General features: G+C 36.1%; 2 protein-coding genes across 3 annotated transcripts in view; both read left to right on the top strand.

Annotated features, from left to right (window-relative positions):
• NDUFA5 (NADH:ubiquinone oxidoreductase subunit A5) overlaps positions 1-21417 on the top strand; it is a 306556-nt gene that overhangs the window by 125139 nt on the left and 160000 nt on the right. The window lies entirely within an intron of this gene.
• The window catches only part of WASL (WASP like actin nucleation promoting factor), a 122173-nt gene that overhangs the window by 70848 nt on the left and 29908 nt on the right, over positions 1-21417 (top strand). For both annotated transcript variants that reach the window (XM_069087119.1, XM_069087120.1), the window contains exons 5-7: positions 1893-1916; positions 17043-17211; positions 18185-18227. In XM_069087119.1, coding sequence (XP_068943220.1) covers positions 1893-1916; positions 17043-17211; positions 18185-18227 — 236 coding nt within the window. The remainder of the gene's footprint in view (positions 1-1892; positions 1917-17042; positions 17212-18184; positions 18228-21417) is intronic.

Raw genomic sequence — 21417 nt, 5'->3', positions numbered from 1 at the left:
TTTTTTACTTTTCCCCTCTTATGATAATTGCATTAGTGTGAATTCTTAAAGATAAAGTCAGATTATTTTCTTATTTTTTCATGTACTCACATGTGACTGTAGCTAAACTTTTTATAGCATGTTTTCATTCAGCAATTAATTTTGTGTGAAGAACTGCACTAAGTCATGTGGGCAGTATTAAGAAGAATAAGATGCAGATACTTATTATCTATGTGACCTTGGACAAGTCACTTTACCCTGTTTGCCTCAGTTTACTCATCTGTAAAATGAGCTGGAGAAGGAAATGGTAAATCACTCTAGTATCTTTGCCAAAAACCCCACATGGGGTCATGAAGAGTTATACTCACCTTATGGATGTCAGAATTTAGAGACATCACTCTGAGTTGAGATGATTATTGAAAACTTCATAGATGATGGAATGAGCCAGGTCTTCAAGTATTGATAGTGTAAGGCCATTAGGAAAACCCAGCTATATTATAATTTATGACATTTGGGGGGGGGGTAGTGGGAGATAATGTTAGAATGTTAGCTAGCAAAGGACCAACTTTTTAAGAGCCTTGAATATCAAGCTAAGGAATTTAGATAGTTTTCAGTATGTAATGGGAACTTTTTTTCTTGAGCAGGTAAATGGTAAGATCATTACATGCTTTTAGTTTGCTAACGAATCCATAGGAAGAATAAAAGGGAGTGGGGAGAAGTATGTATCTGGGAGACTATAGTAGCAATCTAAATGAGAGATAATAACATCTTTGACTTGGGCTATGATTATAGAAATAGAAATAAAGAAATACCCAGGCTTGCTCCTTGGATGTGAGTAGTGAAGAAGAGAGGGAGAAGTCAAGAATGACTGAAAGAATGGTTCACTAGAAATAAGGATGACAGGTATAGTGGATTGGGATAATGTATGATGAATTCATTTTTTTGTCACAATGAACCTGTGATAATCAGCAAGATTATGTATGGGGAAAAAGCATACATAGGTTTAAAATCCTGGATCTAGGTAGGATTCTTCCATTACCTTGTCAAAATTACTTAACTTTGTTACAGCCAAGTTTCCTCTTTTATAATAAATAAGAATTAGAGATAATCTCTTGAGGTTTCTTCTAGCTCTAAGTCCTGTAATCCTAGGTACTTGATGTGGATTACATTTTTGTATAGAGGTATATTTTGAATGAATTCAGTAAATTATCTTCCCAAACTACCAGATGGAATAATACATTTATATTTCTCAATATTGGGTTTAAATATTAACAATTGCCCTGTGTAGTTACCCACTAATTAATTTGTAATCTTTTAGTTATCTATAAGTGTAAAATAATTCTTCTGTGAGGCATATATGCATTTTTAGATTTCATGATAAATTATATGAGGTGTTACCATGACTGGTGTCCTATATACTATGAAATTTATTCAAACCATGTAATAGCATATTGTAATTTACTTTAATAAAACCTGAGATTAAAAGGTCTAAACTTAAAAACTGATATATCAGCAGCTGACATACGAAAACCTGACTTTTCTCACAATTTGCTAGTATAGTTCGATGTATAATATACAAAATTTGGAAACATGAACTAATTGGAAATGTGTCTAATTAAAGTAGTATATATTTGTAAAGTTTTTATTTTTTTTAACCCAAAGAACTCCATCAGAGTCACAAAACAACAAATCATTATTAATAAAAACATCTATTGTTTACTCAGAGGATCCTGTTGGGCCTTTTCTTTGGTAATATTTCTTTTTTTTCTGTACAATTCTACCAGTGAAGAGGAGCAAAAAAGCAGTAATTATGTTTTCAGAAATAAAACCTTAAGTGTTTTCCAGAGTAGAGGTAGGGATTTAGATATTTCCAGTTTTTAAAACATACTTTTAATCTCTTTATTTTTAAACAGAGAAAAGACGAGACCCACCAAATGGTAAGCATTTTTTCATTATTATTCCAAAAATAGGCTCTGAATATTTGTCTTTCTAATCATTGTAGAATTATATACCATATTATGACAAAGCTAAAATTTGTGAACAGCTATTGTTTTAATGTATATAAAGTACTTTGCAAACTTAAAGTTCTGCTTCATGCACCAATGTTTTTGCTGTATTCTTTTATTTTAATTTGAAAAAATTAAGTACCTGCTGAAGACAGGCACTGATTTGGTGCTGGAGGAACAAAGTCAAAATGAAGTAGTTCTTTACTTGGATAGAATCCATATAAGAAATACTAGGAGAGAGTAACAACAAGATTTGCCAACTAATCAAGTATCTGAACTGAGCAATTGTGAGGATCTGGGGAAACATTGAGGTTGCAGTGATTGCAATCAACCTTGGTGATTATGGAAGGGGAGGTATTGCTTTTGATTGGGTATAGGGAAGTTAAGAGGGAAAAGGCAGCTTTGGGGTAAAAGAGAATGAGTTGTTTTGAACGTATTTGAGATAGCCATAGGACATCCAGTTTGAGCTCAGGAGAGAGATTGCAGAGGTCATTGAATCATTGGCATAAACCTAGAGGAGATAATGAACTCGAGTGACCAGCAGAAAATTTTTCTTGAATATGACAGTGACATCCACAGAACTGTGTATATAGACCTCCTTTTTCTTTTCTGCAGCAAGGTCACCCTTAACTCTGTGATTGTGTTGAAAGGGTAGCAGCTTTTGAATTTGGAAGGTGGTAATGAGCAAGAGGCGTTTGATCAAAGCCTTTTTCCTGATTTTTAAAAGACTTTATTTTAGAGAAGCTAGAGATTATTTTAGCTTATTTATTTAGAGAAATAGTTTTATTTTCCTGTGAAGATAGTCTGTGATTTTATAATCAAAGACATGTATCTAAATAAGATTTATTAGACTACTAGAACTTCATTACCACTATTGTGAATAGGATAATAAAGTTGGATGATAGATAATTGAGAACTCTACAATCAGCTCTTGATTATTCTTGTTTTTTTCCCCCATAAAAACAACTTAGGCTCAATGTAATTAGCATTTTTCTTTCACCAGATTTATTCTTTACCTTTATTTTTTAAATGCCTTCAGTCTTACAATTTATAAACATTTATCCTTCTTTTAGAGTAAACAGTTATTCCAGATGTGCTGTTGCCCTTATGAATTTAGCATCAAATGACTTTATCATATTGATTCTGAATATAATGTACACTACTCAAGCTTGGGACTTGTCACTTGAGTAATATACATCATGTTTCATATATTAAGAATAAAACGTTTATTGAGGTCCCTTACATGTGTTGTACCTGGCAAATTAAGAATAAAACAGAAAAATCTAGTTTATGATGTCAGGGATGTTCATGATATCTGTAGTAAAGTTCTAGGGATACAAGAAATGTATGAACTTGAAAAAACATATATAAATGTACATATATGTGTATGTATATAAATAGACATGTATTTCATTGTTTTAAGAGCTATAATAACTCATTAGTGTAGATTTTTTGAATTTATTTTCAAACTCTGATTCCTTCTGTAAAATTACTAAATGAAATAAAGTAATCACAGTCTAGTGCAACCAAAAATCTTTTGTATTTGACTCTGGAATGCATCATTTTCATTTTCATTCAGCCCATTTAAAAATTCAAATATGGGCATATTAAGTTGACTTGTGTTCCCTTAGGTATACAGTAGCATTGGGAGAAGGCAGTGGGAGAATTTGTTGGGAAATGGGAATAAATTAAATCAGAATTTTAAAGTACTCAAATTTGCATAGTGTAGGATCTACAAGTGACTGAGGAGTTGATTGTTAAAATTTTGCTGAAGCTGTTAACATTTATTTCTTTCAACATTGAACCTTGTTGCCAAATAGAAGTATATGAATGGTAGATACCTATTCAGTGAGTAGGTACAGTGTGTAAAATGGCTGTGTAAAACTCAGTTTCACAAATTAGAATTTTCTTAAATAAGTAGCTAGTTATAAATAGATTGGACTTCCATAGTGTTAGCTGTACCTACATAACTTTTCAGCACTCAGTTTTAGTGTTTTCATGGCTACTCCCCCCATCCCTACCACCACCCCCCACTTTATGTTTCTAGCCATTGTGATGCTGCCACCTGGTGGAAACAACTACCTCCATGGTCCACACTAGGAAGCTGGTGATTTCCATAACTCTAGATTTTGACCGTGAATTTTCCTTAAAAGTCAAAACAAATCTTTTTTTTAAAAGCTAAAGATCATATTAGTCACATATTATACTTTTTGAAATAACTTAGAATTATCTTTCACTATCCAGTACCAGAGAATATTTGGGTTATCTTTTTCTCCTTGAGCATCCAGTGGCTCCTTCTAAGCTAGTTAAAGAGAAGGTTATATGGTATACTTCAGCCCCACAGGATGGACTAGAAAGGGTTTTGCTGCTCCCTCTGACTTGGCTATATCCTGATCTGTTTAGGATATCTCAATTTCCTTGTGATTTTTTTCTTTCTTTCTTTTTTTGATGCTTTTTGGAGCAGGGGAAGGCAGGGAAGTTGGGGTTAAGTGACTTGCCCAAGGTCACATGGCTAGTAAGTGTTAAGTGTATGAGGCCAGGTTGGAACTCAGGTCCTCCTGACTCCAGGGCCAGTGTTCTATTTACTGCACCACCTAGCCACCCTTCCTTGTGATTCTTTATCCTTAGGTAAAAAGAGAGGTAACTTTTCTACATTATGCCTTTCAGAGGAAAGTTATAATGGTACTATTCTTTTGTTCTTTGCTTCCTAAACAAAATTATTAGCTAAAAGTATGATCATTTAAGCATAATCCTTCTCTTTACCACATTCCTAATAATGGAGCAGTTAGGTGGTGCAATGGATAGAATGCCAGGTCCAGAGTCAGGAAGACTCATCTTGATTTCAAATCAGACCTCAGCCATTTACTAGCTGTGTGACCCTAGGCAAGTAATTTTAACCCTGTTTGCCTCAGTTTCCTCATCTGTAAATGATCTAGAGAAGGAAATGGCAAGCCACTCCAGTATCTTTACCAAGAAAACCCCAAATGGATCAGAGTCAGACAGGATTAAAATGACTGAACAATTCCTTGTAGTCCTAAACAGATTGAATTCCAAGGCCATTCAGAAATTTCCTATATCTTACATAAACATTGTTTTTGAGTGGAATTTTTTTCAGCAAGATTTTTGAATATGGTTTCTTTTACTTTTTAAACTCTGAAGTGAAAATTGTTTCCAGCCAGTCTATCACATGAATATGTAAACATGTTAAAAATTCACATATTGTCTTCAAAAGACTGATGTTTTTAATTGCATATGACATAACAGAAATGCCATCAAATTCCAGGATATTACAGGATCTCCTTAAGGAGATTCATGTTAACTTAAAAAATAATTGTCCTAACAATCATACAGAAAGGAAAAAGATTTTAGAAATCTTTATTTTTCAGATTCTGGACCGCATAAGCTAGTCCATTGAGTTAGAATATAAGTACATTTATCTAATACAGGCAACTGCAGATAGACAGTGGGTTGGGTCCCCAAATGAGTGAGAGAGTGGTCTAGACTAATGGTCTAAACTGTAGTTTCAAAAATTGTTCAATACTTTCAAAGATCACAAGTTTTACCCTGTAAACTTTTTAACATTACTGTATTCCTAGTTATACTGCATCATTGTGAATCCTGGAATAGTACTCTCTAAGAGATCAGAGTTGCCGATTAACCAGAGGGCAATGATCAGATATATTCTGGGTATAAATAGACCCAGTTTGTTTTCAGTGTTGGCAAATGCACAAGAAGTGACTATAGTCATGTCCTCTGGGATATCTATGATTAGATAAAATTGCACATTCAAGGTTTAGTATTTTATATGCGGAATAATAAGGAGTACATAATGAGAAGAGTTAAGTATGGTAGAACTGCAGAGATTGGAAGGGAACAGATTATAAAAGACTATAAAAGCCAAACAGGATTTTATATTTGAGCTACTAGGAGCTAATAGGGAGCTACTAGAGTTTACTGAATAGTAGCATGACATAACCAGATCTGCACTTTAGGAAGATTGTTTTGATAGCTGAATAGAGAATATATTAGAATAAAGAGAAACTTTAGTCATAGAGACCAACCAGCAGGCATATAAGAGAGATATCGTAAAGGAAGAATTGACTGAACTTGGCCACAAACTGCATATGGGATTGCAGAGGAGATTGCTTTTGCTTTTTATCCTTTGTTCTTGAAGAGGAACATGACATCAGGAAGGTGATGCCATAGCACGCAAGTGAATTGGATTCAAGTGAGGGAGGGCTTTGCAAAGTCAACAGCCTCACTTTCACCTCCAGAGCCATCTGGGTCCATTGACCAGATAGTGATCATAAGAACTAGAAGTGGCCCAGGATATAGTGGGAACCTTGACCTTTTCAAGCAAAGGTCAGGGATTAAGGCTTTATAAGAAGTGAGGAAAAGAATAGCCTCTTTAAAAAAAAATTAAAAATAGACCTGGGAGGCAAAACAGAAACAATTGCTATTTACATTCATTCTGACCCAGTCAGGGCCCACACAGCGACCAAGTAGAACTTGGCCTGGGGCCTATTATTGGCCAATCTATGGAGCTAGATTAATTTGGAGGGCCAGAGTGATTTGGGGTTAATGCTGGTCTTTAAGAAAAAAGGAAAAAAAGTTTCAGATAAAAAAAATTTACATTCCCTTTGAGCACAGTAGCCTACCTGTAGGGAAGAGTGTAACAGTGGGAAAGAGGAAAGCAAGTAAGCCGTGGTGCTCAGTTCCTTTTTGGTCCCCAGTGGGCAGCTCCTTTTCTACTCACAGAGGTTGCTGTTTGTCCTTTGTTCTTGTGAGACTTAGTGATTGGGAAGTTTGGAAGAGGAGGTTTTTAGGAGAAAAGATAGAGTTCTGTTTTGGACACGTTGAGTTTAAAAATAAGCAGTTTGAGATGTGAGGCTAGAGGCCAAGAGAGAGGTTAGGGCTAGATAAATAGATCTGAGAATGTATAAATCAAATGTTTGGGGAAAAAATTGAGTAATTTGAAATGTATTGGAGGAGTTTAATATTTAGAGGAATGTTGTAATTCTGTTTGTAAAACTAGTAGTTATTGTCAAATCAACCTTCGTATGAATCCTGATTTTCCTATCTGATTTGCTTAAAGTCATGTACCTCTTATTTAGTTAGTAGATCTCTATTAACCTGAAATTGGTAACATTATGGGCCTTAGTTTACAACCTGGAAATATTTTGGAACTTCAGTGGATTTCTAATATTATTGGTAAGGAAACTTCCTCCATCAGTGCACAGTGCCACCTTTTCATACTATAGCACCTGGCATATAGTAAGCAAATAATAAGCGCTTAAGGTATCAATGTATTTATCTTTCTGTACATAAATTTTCATCATTACATACTTGTTCACTTCTAACCCTTGTTCTTTCAAAGATCCTCCATAGATGATCTATCTAAGGTTCTAGAGGCTTTCCTGTAGAACTTTTTATGTTTTATGTGTACCAATGGAACGTCAGGCTGAGTATTTGTTATCCCTTGCTAATGCCATATGGCCAATCCACCTCTTTTTCCTCACTGATATATAAGTGCTATCAGTACAACTTCTTGAGCATAGATCATAGTTATAAATATATTACAGCTTACTTTTGTTTACCATGAGCCTCTCTCCCTTGGCTTTTGACTTTCCTTCAATTTCAGTTACTTAAAGGTTTTGATATTCCAAGGATTTGTATTTATGTTGAAGGGAAAGACCTTTGTACTAGGGAGAACCTTAGGCATCATTAAAATCATTGTACAAGTGTCTCCAATGTAATCTTCCCAATAACCTTTAATTTATTTATTTCTGAGCCCAATATAGCAGGATCTGAGGGGGAGAGAGAAGACAGACAAATGTCATAGCTACATGTCATAATCTGGTATTTTAGTTTTTCCTGTATGGATTTTTAAATCAGTCATTTTTGAATGGTCATTGAGCTCATTGGAGAGGCCTTATAATCTGGGACTTTATGTACACAGTACATTATTGTTTGCAAACTGAAAATTCTATAAAAGGGAGTAGAGGGAAGTTAGAAAACTCAGGTAATATTCACAGAAATAAGGGAGTATCTATAACTATTAACTTTTGTCCCTATTTTGTAAAATCTTCTCCAAGTGCATATTTCTTTCTTACCCCTTTATTTTATTTGGAGATCATTCCAGTATAATCAACTCACACCCATGCCCTCTGTCTTTGTAAATACTTTTTAACTGCCCTAATAATGATCAAGTTCTTAGGAGTTATGTGTATCATCTTCCCATACAGCAGTATAAACAGTTTTCTATTTCATGTTTACCTTTTTATTTTTCTCTTGAGTCTTATGTTTGAATGTCAAATTCTTTATTTAGCTCTGGTTCTTTTTATCAGGAATGCTTGATAGTCCTCTGTTTCATTAATTGTCCCCCCACCCCACTCCCCCACAAGGATTTCACTCCATTTTCCTGGGTAGGTTATTCTTTGTTGTAATATTAACTCCTTTGCCTTATCTTACATCATATTAAAAGTCCTTCTTTAATGTGGAAACACTGAATTTTCTGTGGTTCTCACTATGTCTCCATGAAATTTGAATTATTTTTGGTTGCTCAAAGTATTTTCTTTCTAACCTGGGATCTCTGGAATTTGGCTATAATATTCCTAGGAGTTTTAATTTGGGGATTTCTTTCAGGAAGTGATGAGTGGATTCTTTCCATTTCTATTTTACCCTTTAGGTCTAAGATATCAGGGCAGTTTTCCTTAATGACTTCTTGAAATATGATGTCTAGTCTTTTTCCTTTCCTTTCCCTTTTCCTTTCCCCTTCCCTTTCCTTCTCCTTTCCTTTACTTTCCTTCTTCATGGCTATCAGGGAGCCCAATAATTCTTAAATGAGCTTTCCTTGGTTTGTTTTCCAGGTCAGTTGTTTTTCCAGTGAGATATTACCCATTTTCTTTTTTTTTCTTTATTTTGATTTTGTTTTTTATTATTTTTTGATGTTTCATGGCATCATTAGCTTCCACTTGCTTAATTCTAATTTTTAAGGGATTATTTTCTTCAGGGATTTTTTTTTTTTTTTACTACTTTTCCAATTTGGCCAATTCAGCTTTTTAAGGAATTCCATCTCTTCAGTGAATTTTTGTGCCTCTGTTAACTATTAGGCCAATGAGGTGTTATTTTCTTCACTATTTTTTGTGTCTCTGTTATCAAACTGTTCGCTTTTCACAATTTTTTTTACATCATTCTTATTTTCTGAATGTTTCCTCTATCACTCTTATCTCTTTCTTTAAATCTTTGAGGAATTCTTGTTGGGTTTGGGTCCAATGAGCATTTTTTGAGACTTTTTTGGTAGCTGTTTTGACATGTCTTCCTCTGAATTTATTTTCATCTTCCCTGCCTACATAGTAGCTTTTTATGGTTAGGTTATTTTGTTGTTGTTTGCTAATTTTATCCAACCTATTCTTTTACTTTGAACTTTATGTTAAAGTTTGGCTCTGGTCACTTAAGGGTGGGTAAGTACCGTCCCAAGCTTCAGGCTTTTTCTTGCTGTTCTTTTCTGAGCTACTCCTGGGGGGCAGGGGGGAGGGAGTGTCCCTGTAAGTTTTTGATGCTTCCAAAGTGGTGTGATCCTGAGAGAGGTATGGTTACTGCTCTCCTGGTCTGTGTTCTGGTCTTTGGTCTGATCCCCTCCAATCTCAACTCCTTTTTGCTTTGGAACTCTGACCAGGGCCAGCCAGTACCCCTTTCTATCCTAGAACTACAGCCAGAACCTCTGTGGGCTATGAACTCTCGAAGCTGCTACTGACTTTTGGGCTTTGCACAGGCCTCTACCCCATTGATAGATTTCTCCTGCTGACTTCTTAAGTTTTCTTTGGCAGAAAAAGTATGCCCTCAACCTTTTGTTGGCTCCACTACTCTGAAATTTTGTTTGTGGTGTTTTTTTAAGGTTGTTTGGGAGAGAATGTTGGGAGAGTTCAGCTGACTAGCTGTAATCTGCCACCTTGGTTCTTTTATCGGTAATAGCTCTTAGAGAACCTCATTTTTCAGATACATTATTCAGAGATCAGCCTGCTCAAAATATGTAGAATTCTATAACCTGAATTTGGATTGGATTAGCACTTTCTTTACATTCATCCTTCTTTGCATCATATCTTCGTTTACTCTTATAAAACTGCCTCAGGATTTAAATATTCAAATTTATTAATTGATTATTTTAGTTTGTCAAGCGATTCATACAGTATTCTTGACAGCCACTTTCCTAAACACTAAGAATACAAATAGAAAGAATGGTCATTCCTATCCTCAGGAGCTTGCATTCTAACAAAGGAAGACAATACATAAAAGAGAGCTGAAAAGGAGGGAGGAATAGAATGAAGAATGAGGGAGTAGTAGGGGAGAGGTGTGGTAGAGAAAGTCTAGAGAATCAGGAACGTGGCCTGGAGAGTAACATAGACCAGGTTGTCCTGGGCTTCCTCCCCAAAATGGTGGTTCTGGGAGGAACCATCCAGAGATGCAATGTACTCCAGTGGGAGAAGTTGTCCAGGAGTAGAGTGAGCTTCCAAGGTGAAGAAATTTCTATGATTTTTAGACATTATCCTATTAACACAAGTTAGGAGAACTAATAACAGTTACCTGTACTTTGATATAAACCTGCAGAACATTTCTGCAGAATGGATGATCCATTTAGTCACAGGCCTCCCCTTGTATACACCCTGGTGCCACTGGGGTTTGGCCTCATTGGCTTAAAAGTCCAAGGCCATTTGGAGGGGCCAAAACTTCTTTTTGTTAGACTTCCTCACCCTCTTTGTAAAAGTGTATAGAATCAGAAGTTGCCCACTTCTCTCATATAGAACTGCCAACTTAATTTTGAGAACCAATTCCAAATTTGCCTTGTGAGGTAGGATAGTGGTTAGGACAAAGGTCAATAAAGTGATTGCTATTGATTTAATTGGGTCACAGATTTAAAAAAAATGGATGGAATATCTAAGAACTTTATTTATTTATTTATTTTTATTTATTTAGCTTATATATAAGCTGCCTTTAACTTAGAAAAGTAACTTGGTATAATGTTATTTCATTTAAAAATTAATACTACGTATTCTGTTTATCCACAGTGTGTGCATAAGACCATTTTCAAAAACAATTTTATTTAGAATGACAATAATAATACAAATTTTAGATTTCTAGCAGACTTAAAGGATTTATATTATATTAGTATTTAATGGTTATGTAAAAAGCATTAGTCTGTACTTTATTGGGATTTATTTCCTACTCTAGTATAGTGTTTTAATCAAATTTCACTATTGTAATGAGTGTAATAAAATTTTTACTAAAAGAGGATTAAAATTTTTTTAAATTAATCTTTTATTTATTTTTAGTTTTCAACATTAATTTCCACAAGATTTTGAATTACAAATTTTCTCTGTCTTTCCCCTACCCCCACCCCAAGATATCGAGCCTACTCAATACCCCTTCCCCCAATCTATTCTCTCTTACATCCTCTCCCATCACCCCAAACAACTTTTTTTAAATTTTTTAGTTTACATCATTCATTTGCACAAGATTTTGAGTTACAAATTTTCTCCTCATTTTCCCCTACCCACCACCCCAAAACAGCGATCCCACTAAATATCCCCTCCCCCAATCTGCTCTCTCCCATATCTTCCCCTGTGCCCCCCTCCGACTTTCCAGTAGGGTATGGAGCATATCTATGTCCCGGTGCCTGTATATCTTATTTCCCAGTTACATGTAAAATAATAATAATTCCATATTCTTTCCCTACCTCCCTCATCACCCACCCTTACTGGGAAGATAAGCAATTCAGTGTAGGTTGTACATGTGTAGCTATGCAAAACATTTCCATAGTGGATATATTGTGAAAGACTGACTATATTTCCCTCCATCCCATCCCACCCCCCCCTTCTATTCTCTACTTCGATCCTGTCCCTTTTCAAAAGTAGGTGCTTCCAACTTCCCTCCCCCCCCCCAGCCTGCCCTCCCTTCCATCATCCCCCCTTTCATACCCTTCCCCCCAAACTCCTGTAGGGTGAGATATCTTGTTTAGTGTGTATGTCATTTCCTCCCTAAGCCAAATTCATTGAGAATAAGGTTGACTCATTTCCCTTTTGCCTTCCTGTTCTTTCCCTCCATTGTAACAGTTTTCCCTTGCCTCATCTTTATGAGATAATTTACACTATTCTGTTTCTCCCCATCTCCTCTCATTATATTCCTCTCTCACCTCTTTTTAAAAAAATTTAATCAAATGCTTTATTAACTTCTAGTTTACATCATTCATTTCCGCAAGATTTTGAGTTACAAATTTTCTCCCTGGTTTTTCCCTACCCACCACCCCAAAACAGCGATCCCACTGGATATCCCCTCCTCCAACCTGCTCTCTCCCATATCTTCTCCCATTCCTCCTCTCTGACTTTCCAGTAGGGCACAGTGGATCTCTATGCCCCAGGGCCTGTATATCTTATTTCCCAGTTATATGTAAAATAATATTAATAATAGTGTGCATATATGTATATTTTTGAACACTCCTTCACCTTTTAGATATCATCCCTTCATATTCAACTGGTCCTATATCCTCTGTCTATGTATAACTATACACATATATACACATATTCATATATGTATTCATATGCCCATATACTCTCCTATATAGACATATATATGTATGTATACACACAAACATACACACATTTCTATTCCCTTCAACTGTTCTCATACTGAGAAGTTTCATAAGTTGCAATTATCATTTTTCCATGTAGGAATGTTAATAATTCAACTTTGATAAGTTCCTTATGATTTCTTTTCCCTGTTTACCTTCTCATGCTTCTTTTGCTTCTTGTATCTGAATGTCAGATTTTCTATTCAACTCTGGTTTTTGTCATCAAGAATGCTTGAAAGTCCTCTATTCCATTGAATGACCATATTTTCCCCTGAAACATGATACTCAGTTTTGCTGGGTAGGTGATTCTTGGTTTTAACCCAGCTCCTTTGACCTCCGGAATATCATATTCCAAGCCCTTCAATCCCTCAGTGTAGAAGCTGCCAGATCCTAGGTTATCCTGATTGTGTTTCCACAGTATTCAAATTGTTTCTTCCTGGCTGCTTGTAATGTTTTCTCCTTGATCTGAGAATTCTGGAATCTGGCTATAATATTCCTAGGAGTTTTCTTTTTGGGATCTTTTTCAGGAGGTGATCTTTGGACTCTTTCAATCTCTCTTCTGCCCTCTGGTTCTAAAACATCAGGGCAATTTTCCTTGAGAATTTCTTGGAGGATGATTTCTAGGTTCTTTTTTTACCATGGCATTCGGTAGTCCAATAATTTTAAAATTATCTCTCCTGGATCTATTTTCCAGGTCAGTTGTTTCTCCCATGAGATATTTCACACTGCCTTCTGTTCTTTAATTTGTTGGGATCTGTTTAACAGCACCTTGATTTCTCATAAAGTCACTAGCTTCCATTTGCTGCAGTCTAATTCTGAAGGAATGATTCTCTTCAGTGAGCTTTTGAGATTCTTTTTCCATCTGGCAAATTTAGCTTTTTAAGGCATTCTTCTCCTCATTGCCTTTTTGAGCCTCTTTTGCCATTTGAGTTAGTCTATTTTTTAAGGTGTTATTTTCTTCAGTCAGGTTGTTGACTCTCATTTTATAATTTTCTTGCATCATTCTCATTTCTCTTCCCAATTTTTCCTCCAATTCTCCTATTTGGTTTTCAAAATCCTTAAGCTCCTCTATGGTCTGTAAGGAACTTATTCTTTTCTTGGAAGCTTCTTGTGCATGAGTTCTGACTTTGCTGTCTTCCTTCTGTTCCCTGCCCCGATTCTTTTTGTCCCTAAAAAATGAATCCAAATGAATCCAAAGTTGGACCTCTATGTTTGCCTTACTTCCCTCACTTGCTCATGTTGCCACTCAATTACTTGACTTCTGAGCTTTTTGCCACAATAGAGCTCTGCTACCAGAGGGGGGAGCTTTGTCCCAATCTCTGGGGTTTTCTCAGCTACTGGAGCTATTAGTTGGGTGCCTTCTCTGAAGCCTCCACACACTCTGACAAATTGGTCATGCACCCCAGGACCTCCACCCTACACCGGAATTCATATCCAAGCAGGTTAAAGCAAGAGCTATTACCCCACAGACTGGTAGCTTGGTCCCCCTACAATCTGCAGACCAGGAGCTCTGAAGCAGCCACGTGGCCATGGCTGCAAGGCAGCTGTGCCTCAGACACTTCTCCCTCCAGGGGGTAAAGGCCTGCCCGCACACCCGAACTCCTGGTTCACAAAGTCCACACTGTACTGACCTCTCACTTTGTCCTTAGCATCTTTGGGTTGATAATTCTAGAAGCCACCACAGCTGCTGGTGTTCTGCTCTCCCAACATCCCTCTAGCTGTGGCTGTTGTAGTTTCTCTGAGGCTAAAACTTGGGCTCACGTGGGGCTGGGCTTGGCTCCAAACATGCTGCACTGGCCACTTCCTGCCAGCCTGCTGGGCTGTCCTCAGCTGGAGGTTAGCTTCTCTGTGTCATTTTTTGGGTTCTGTAGCTCCAAAGTTTGTTCAGTCATTTTTTACATGAATTGGAGGAGGTGGAAGCTGGAGCCCCTTGGAAGTCCTGTTTCTACTCCACCATCTTGACTCCACCCCCCACCCCCACACTTTCTAGTAGGGCAAGATGAATTTCTATACCCTATTGCCTGTATATCTTATTTCCCAGTTGTATGTAAAAAGCAATTTTTAAAAAATATTTGTTTTTAACACTTTGATTTCCAGGGGGTGGCTGGGTTGCACAGTGAATAGATCACCAGCTCTGGAGTTAGGAGGACCTGAGTTCTGATCCAGCCTCAGACACTTAACTAGCCGTGTGACCTTGGGCAAGTTGCTTAACCCCAATTGCCCTCCAATAAGCAAAAAAACCAAAAACAAACAAACAAAAAAACCCTTTAATTTCCAAATTCTTTTCCCTTCTTCCCTCCTCCTCCCCCCCCACCCCCTCACTGGGAAGATAAGCAATTCCATATAGGTTGTACATGTATAGTTACACAAATCCCGCCCCCAGGATAGGGTAAAATATGTACATACATGCATACATACACACATACACACATATATTCCCTTCAACTAACCTAATATTGAGAAAAGTCTCATGAGTTACAATTATCGTTTTTCCATGTAGAAATATAAATAGTTCAACTTTAATAAGTTCCTTATGATTTATTTTTTCTGTTTACCTTCTCATGCTTCTCTTGCTTCTTGTATTTGAAAGTCCAATTTTCTGTTCTGGTTTTTTCATCAAGGATACTTGAAAAAGCTCTATTACATTGAATGACCATATTTTCCCCTGAAGTATTGTACTCAGTTTTGCTAGGTAGGTGATTCTTGGTTTTAGTCCTAGCTCCTTTGACCTCCAGAATATCATATGCCAAGCCCTTTGATTCCTTAATGTAGGTCTTGTGTTATCCAGATTGTGTTTACACAATACTCAAATTGTTTCTTCTTGACTGCTTGCAGTATTTTCTCTTTGATCTGGGAACTCTGGAATTTGTCTATAATATTCCTAGGGGTTTTCTTTTTTTAATCTTTTTCAAGAGGCAATTGGGGAATTCTTTCAATTTCTATTTTGCCTTCTGGTTCTAGAATATCAGGGCAGTTTTCCTTGAGAATTTCTTGAAGGATGATTTCTACTCTCTTTTTTTGATCATGGCTTTCAGGTAGTCCAATAATTTAAAAATTATCTCTCCTGGATCTATTTTCCAGGTCAGTGTTTTTTCCAATGAGATATTTCACATTGCCTTCTATTTTTTCATTTGTTTGGATTTGTTTTATAGTATCTCGATTTCTCATAAAGTCATTAGCTTCTATTTGCTCCAATCTAATTTTAAAGGAATTACTCTCTTCAGTGAGTTTTTGAAATTTCCTTTTCCATCTGGCCAATTCAGTTTTTTAAGGCATTCTTCTCCTCATTGGCTTTTTGGACCTCTTTTGCCATTTGAGTTAGTCTGTTTTTTAAGGTGTTATTTTGGGGGGTCTCCTTTAGCAGGCTGTTGACTTGCTTTTCATGATTTTCTTGCATTATTCTCATTTCTCTTCCCAATTTTTCCTCTACTTTTCTTACTTGATTTTTTTTCTTTGGCTTCTCCTTCTTGGGCTCCTCCATGGCCTATAACCAATTCATATTTTTCTTGAAGGCTTTTGATGCAGAACTTTTGACTTTGTTGTTTTCTTCTGATTCCATGTTTTGATCTTTTTTTGTCCCCAGAAAAGGATTCTATGGTCTGATTGCCTTTCCTTTGCTTGCTCATCTTGCCAGCCATATTTACTACCTAGTAAATTACTTTCATCATTTAGTTTCTTTGGCCCTTAATTGTCCCATCCATTTAGTGAGGGAGTTGGATTAGAGGACCTCTAGTCCCTTTCCAATAATAAATATGGCTGTGTGAAAACTTACTTGAGGAAAGCAACAGCCTTTTCCCTAGATACTCCCTAGGACACAACTTCAGTTATGTGTAAGGATCTCTGTGATTCCCACCAACTAAAAGGCATTAGGGCCATTCAGTAATGGTCTTTAATATTTTAGGTAATAAGTCATCATTAAGTTCCCGATGCCTTTTTTGTCAATTCTTAGAAAAATGCCAATCAGACCTATTTAATAATGAAAAAAAGCAATGTTTTATTTTTTTGAAATTGGATTAGCATTTTATTTTATTTGTGTATGTATGTCATGTGTCATATCTGTACAAATATATGACACATGCAAGTGTAAAAAGTGTAGTAAAACGATATTCATGCATATATGACAATACAGTGCCCCAAAAGTTTTAAGTACATCTTTAGACTTTAATATCTTAAAAACTGCAGTAAGACTTTTGGGATACCTGGTATGTGTGTGTGGGGAGGGGTTTGTGAAGAGGGTGTTATGTGTGTGTTAAAGGGAGATTTATATTTTAAATCCAGAGAAATATTGTATAAAATTATTAAAGGCATACAAAACATATTGGGAAGTTTCATTGTAAATTAAGAGCAATTCACTGATTGGGTATAGCTGATGTTTCACTATGGTTTTTCACTATGGTTATTTTCATGTCCCTTTTGTTCCATCTTATTTTCAGGTCCAAATTTACCAATGGCTACTGTTGACATAAAAAATCCAGAAATCACAACAAATAGATTTTATGGTCCACAAGTCAACAACATTTCCCACAACAAAGAAAAGAAAAAAGGAAAAACAAAAAAGAAGAGATTGACTAAAGCAGATATTGGAACTCCAAGCAATTTTCAGTAAGAACTTTAGTAATTCTAATAGTTTGGGCCATTTTGCTTATTTGGCTATTTCTTATGTTGGTCTGAACTTTTAGGAGATTGGAGTCATCTGAGAAACCTTCTCTCTGTAATGACTGCATTTCAGTTTATAATTTCATTTGTGTTTTTTAAGGACATTCAGCCCATTTAGAGATCCTACGATTCTTCGATTTTTTTCCTCTAGAGGTTTGGCCTTTTTATTCCTTTAGTCTTACAAGGAGAAATATTTTAAGCAAAACTTATTTTTCCCATTAGTATAGGCAGCTTGTAATTCTACTCTTTTTTGCTCTCCCTAAGAAGTAATATATTGGGAAAGGTGTAGCAATAGACCTTAGAAGGTAGAGTGGGATATAAAATGATAATAATTCCTTGCAATTTATATGAATTATGTCATTGAAATTCAGAACAACCCAGTAAGATAGAGAAGATAGGCATTATTGTCACCAATTGATTAAGAAGACTTGTTAGGTCACCTACAATCCTCTTGGGGTTTCTGGTGAGGCTGTAGCTGATGGATCTCTTGAGTTCAGGAGTTCTGAGCTAAATCAATCAGGTATATGAACTAAGTTTTGTATTTATGTTGTAAACCCCTGAAGTAAGGGTGGGGGTGGGGTGCCACTGGATTGCCCAAGGAGGCTCAATCAAGCTCAGGTTGGAAATTGAGCAGCTCAAAAGTTCTCACTCCAATCAGTCATGAGATTAGGTCTGAAAGTAGAGACAACTTGTAGACCTTGTGAAGGTCCTTTCTATTCCTAAGGATACTGAAGCACAAACAATTTCCTAGCCCAGGGTGCTTTTCACAAGGTCAAACCTCTATGCCAGAAATGTTTGAGAACCATAAGTATAGGACAAATCCAAAGTATGTTATTATTTTCCATTTAACACATGCTTTTCAATGACCTTTTTAATTTTTTTTTTCATTTTCTACTTTCAATTTCCCCTCACCTTTTAGGCACATTGGACATGTTGGTTGGGATCCTAATACAGGTTTTGATGTAAGTGTCTTTTCAAGCTATAAAATTATTCTTCTAAATATATAGAACCGTTATGCCCCAGATTTAGATTTTTTTTTTAAATGAGAGTAGACTTTTAGTTTGTTCTCTCGTTCTACATTAAATAAATTAAAGGAAAAATTGAAGTTTCTGATTGTGATTTTTTTTATTAAGCCAAAAAAGAAAAATGGTTTCTTCTATATAGGTATGAATTGGTTACAATCTGCATCAGTGAAGAACATAAGCATGTCTACAAGGTCACAGATCCATTTTACTATATAAGCTATAATTTCCATGGAATGTGTACTAAATGGCTAAGACAACCCAATTTTGCATGTTCTAAAGCTGATTAGCTAGTTGGTGAGAGAATAATCCAAGTCCAGTGTTTCTCCTTAGGACCTTGTGATTGCTATATTGCTATATTACCTGTGATGATGAAATTTCTGGCTAAAAAGATTGCAGATTTTCTTATATTTCACTAAGGTGAACTATCTATGTTTCCCATGATCACAAATGACCACTAGTTAAAGTTATGGTGGAGATTGCCAAGTCTGAGAATGGAAATATAAATATTTAATTTGTTTTATAAAAATTTTTGAAGCAAAATATTTCTAATTGGTTATTTTTCAAAGCAATAATTTTGCTACCTACTCATCTTAATTTAGGACATAACAGATTAGAGTGATGGAGATTTCTAATCCACCAATTAGTAATAATAAAGTTCCATAAGTCTGCAGTTGTCCATTATAAAAATAGAAATTTAGTAAGGTAGAGAACTCATTTTTTCAATTTAATATTTTATTTTTTCCCCACTCATCAAAGCAATTTTTAACATTCATTTTTTAAAACTTTTGAGTTCCACATTGTCCACCTTCCATCCTTTCCCCAATCAATTGAGAGGGCAGGTAGTTTGTTATAGGTTATACATGTGCAGTCATGCAAAACATAGTTCCGTATTAGTCATGTTGTGGAAGAAAACACACACACACAACCAAGAAAAATAAAAAGTGTGTTTTGATCTGCATTTAGATTCCATCAGTTCTTTCTCTGGAGAGGAATAGCATTTTTCATCATAAGTCCTTCAGAATTGTCTTGATTATTGTATTGCTGAGTATAGCTAAGTCATTCACAGTTTATCATCATACAGTATTGCTATTACTGTATATAGCAGACCTGCGTTGTGCAGGCCTGTTTTATTTACATCCTCTACATTTTTCACAGGCTGCCAGAAATCCTTTGGTGGGCCGAGTGTTGTGCAGGCCTGCTATATAGTATTGGTTCTGCTCAATTCATGTAAATCTTTTCAGGTTTTTCTCAGAGCATCCTGCTTGTCATTTCTTATAGCACAGTAGTATTCCATCACAATCATATACAACAACTTGTTCAGCCATTCTCTGATTAATGGACATCCTTCCAAGCTGCTATAAATATTTTTGTACATATAGGTCTTTTTAAAAAAATCTCTTTGGGATACAGACTTAGTGGTATTGTTTGGTCAAAGGGTATGCATGGTTTTGTAGCCCTTTGAACATAGTTCCAAATTACTTTATAGGACATTTAAATCAATATACCAGTTCACCAATAGTGTCCCAGTTTTCCCACATTCCCTCCAACATTTGTCATTTTCCTTTTCTATCATATTAGCCAGTCTGATAGGTATGGGGTAATAGCTCAGAAGTTGTTTTAATTTACATTCTCAAATCAGTAGTGTACTTTTCCCTCCATCCTATTTTTCTTCTTTATCCTACTTTCTCTCTTATTTTATTCTGTTCGCAAAAGTGTTTTGCTTCTGACTTTTACCTCCCCTTATTCTTCTTCCCTTCTGTCACTGCCCCCAGCCCCATCTCTGATTCCCTTTCCTTCCTGTTTTCCTGTAGGGTAAAATAAATTTCTATATGCAACTGAATATGTATGTTATTTCCTCTTTGAGCTAATTCTGATGAAAGTTCACATACTTCCCTCCTCTTTTACCATTTGGCCTATTCTGTTCTTTAAGGTGCTGATTTCTTCAATATTTTTTGATTCCTCCTTTACCAAACTGTTGACTCTTTTTTTCATGATTTTCTTGCATCACTCTCATTTCTCTTCTCCATTTTTCCTCTGCCTCTCTTGATTTTTTAAATCTTTTTTGAATTCTTCCATGATCTGAGACCGATTCACATCTTTCTTTTGAGGCTTTTGATATTGCAGTTTTGACTTTGTTGTCTTTTTCTGAGTTTTGTTTTGATCTTCTTGTCACCAGAGTAACTATCTATAGTTAGGATCTTTTTTTTACAATTTTTTTCTACTATTCATGTTTCAGCCTATTTCTTTCTTTTACCCCTGTGCTAAAGTGGGGCTCTGCTTCTGGAGTGGAGGGGGCACTGTCCCAAGTTTCTGGTTTTTTTGTATGTGTGTAACTTTTTCAGAGATAATTCTTGGGGCTTGTAAGTTTTCAGTTCTTCCAAGGTGATATGATCTAGGGAGAGATGTGTTTACCACTCTCCTGGCCTGAGCTTCAGTTTTTAGGCAACCACAAGTATTATTGAAAGTGTGACCAGGATCCCAGCTCCCCTACCCCTGGTAGCTCTCTTGTGTTAATGTTCCTCCTCGCCCTGATATTCAGACCTAGGACTGCAACCCATATCTAAATATGGGCAGTGCAACAGAGATGCTGCAGGTGCCAGCAGAGGGGCTCTTGTAATCTCCTTCTGACTGATTGTCCGACCCCCTTACCATCTGTGGTCTTAGAGGTCTGGAAACTCCCACTGTGGTCACTGATTCAGTTGCCCCCAAGGCCTACTCCTGCTTTTCTGGGACACGGCCTTCATTGAACTGTGCTTTACCCCCCCATTCCAGTGCAGTAGACCTTTCCTGTCAACCTTCTAAGTTGTTGGGCTGGAAAGTTGACTCCATCTTTTTGTGGGTTCTGCTGCTTCAGAATTTGTTTTGTAGCATTATTTAAAGTTGTTCAGAAGGGTTTGGGGGACAGCTCAAGTGAGTCCCTGCCTCTGCCATCTTTACCCCTCAAGAACTCATGCTTTATCATTATATCTCTTGTATTTATTTGGAAGCTTTAGCATTATATAAATATTTAACTTCATTAAAAGTATAAAAATTTGAAAGGATAATCATGAAGAAAAGTGAAAGTGAAGTAAAAATTTATTTCATCCTGTTTTTAAAAATTGTAAATTTTGAATGTAGATATGAAGAA

Source organism: Petaurus breviceps, unplaced genomic scaffold (assembly GCF_028583685.1).
Source record: "Petaurus breviceps papuanus isolate PSGF00001 unplaced genomic scaffold, PetGlider_PUasm1.0 181, whole genome shotgun sequence".
Lineage (NCBI taxonomy): Eukaryota > Metazoa > Chordata > Mammalia > Diprotodontia > Petauridae > Petaurus > Petaurus breviceps.
This window is presented reverse-complemented; position numbering and strand designations above follow the sequence as displayed.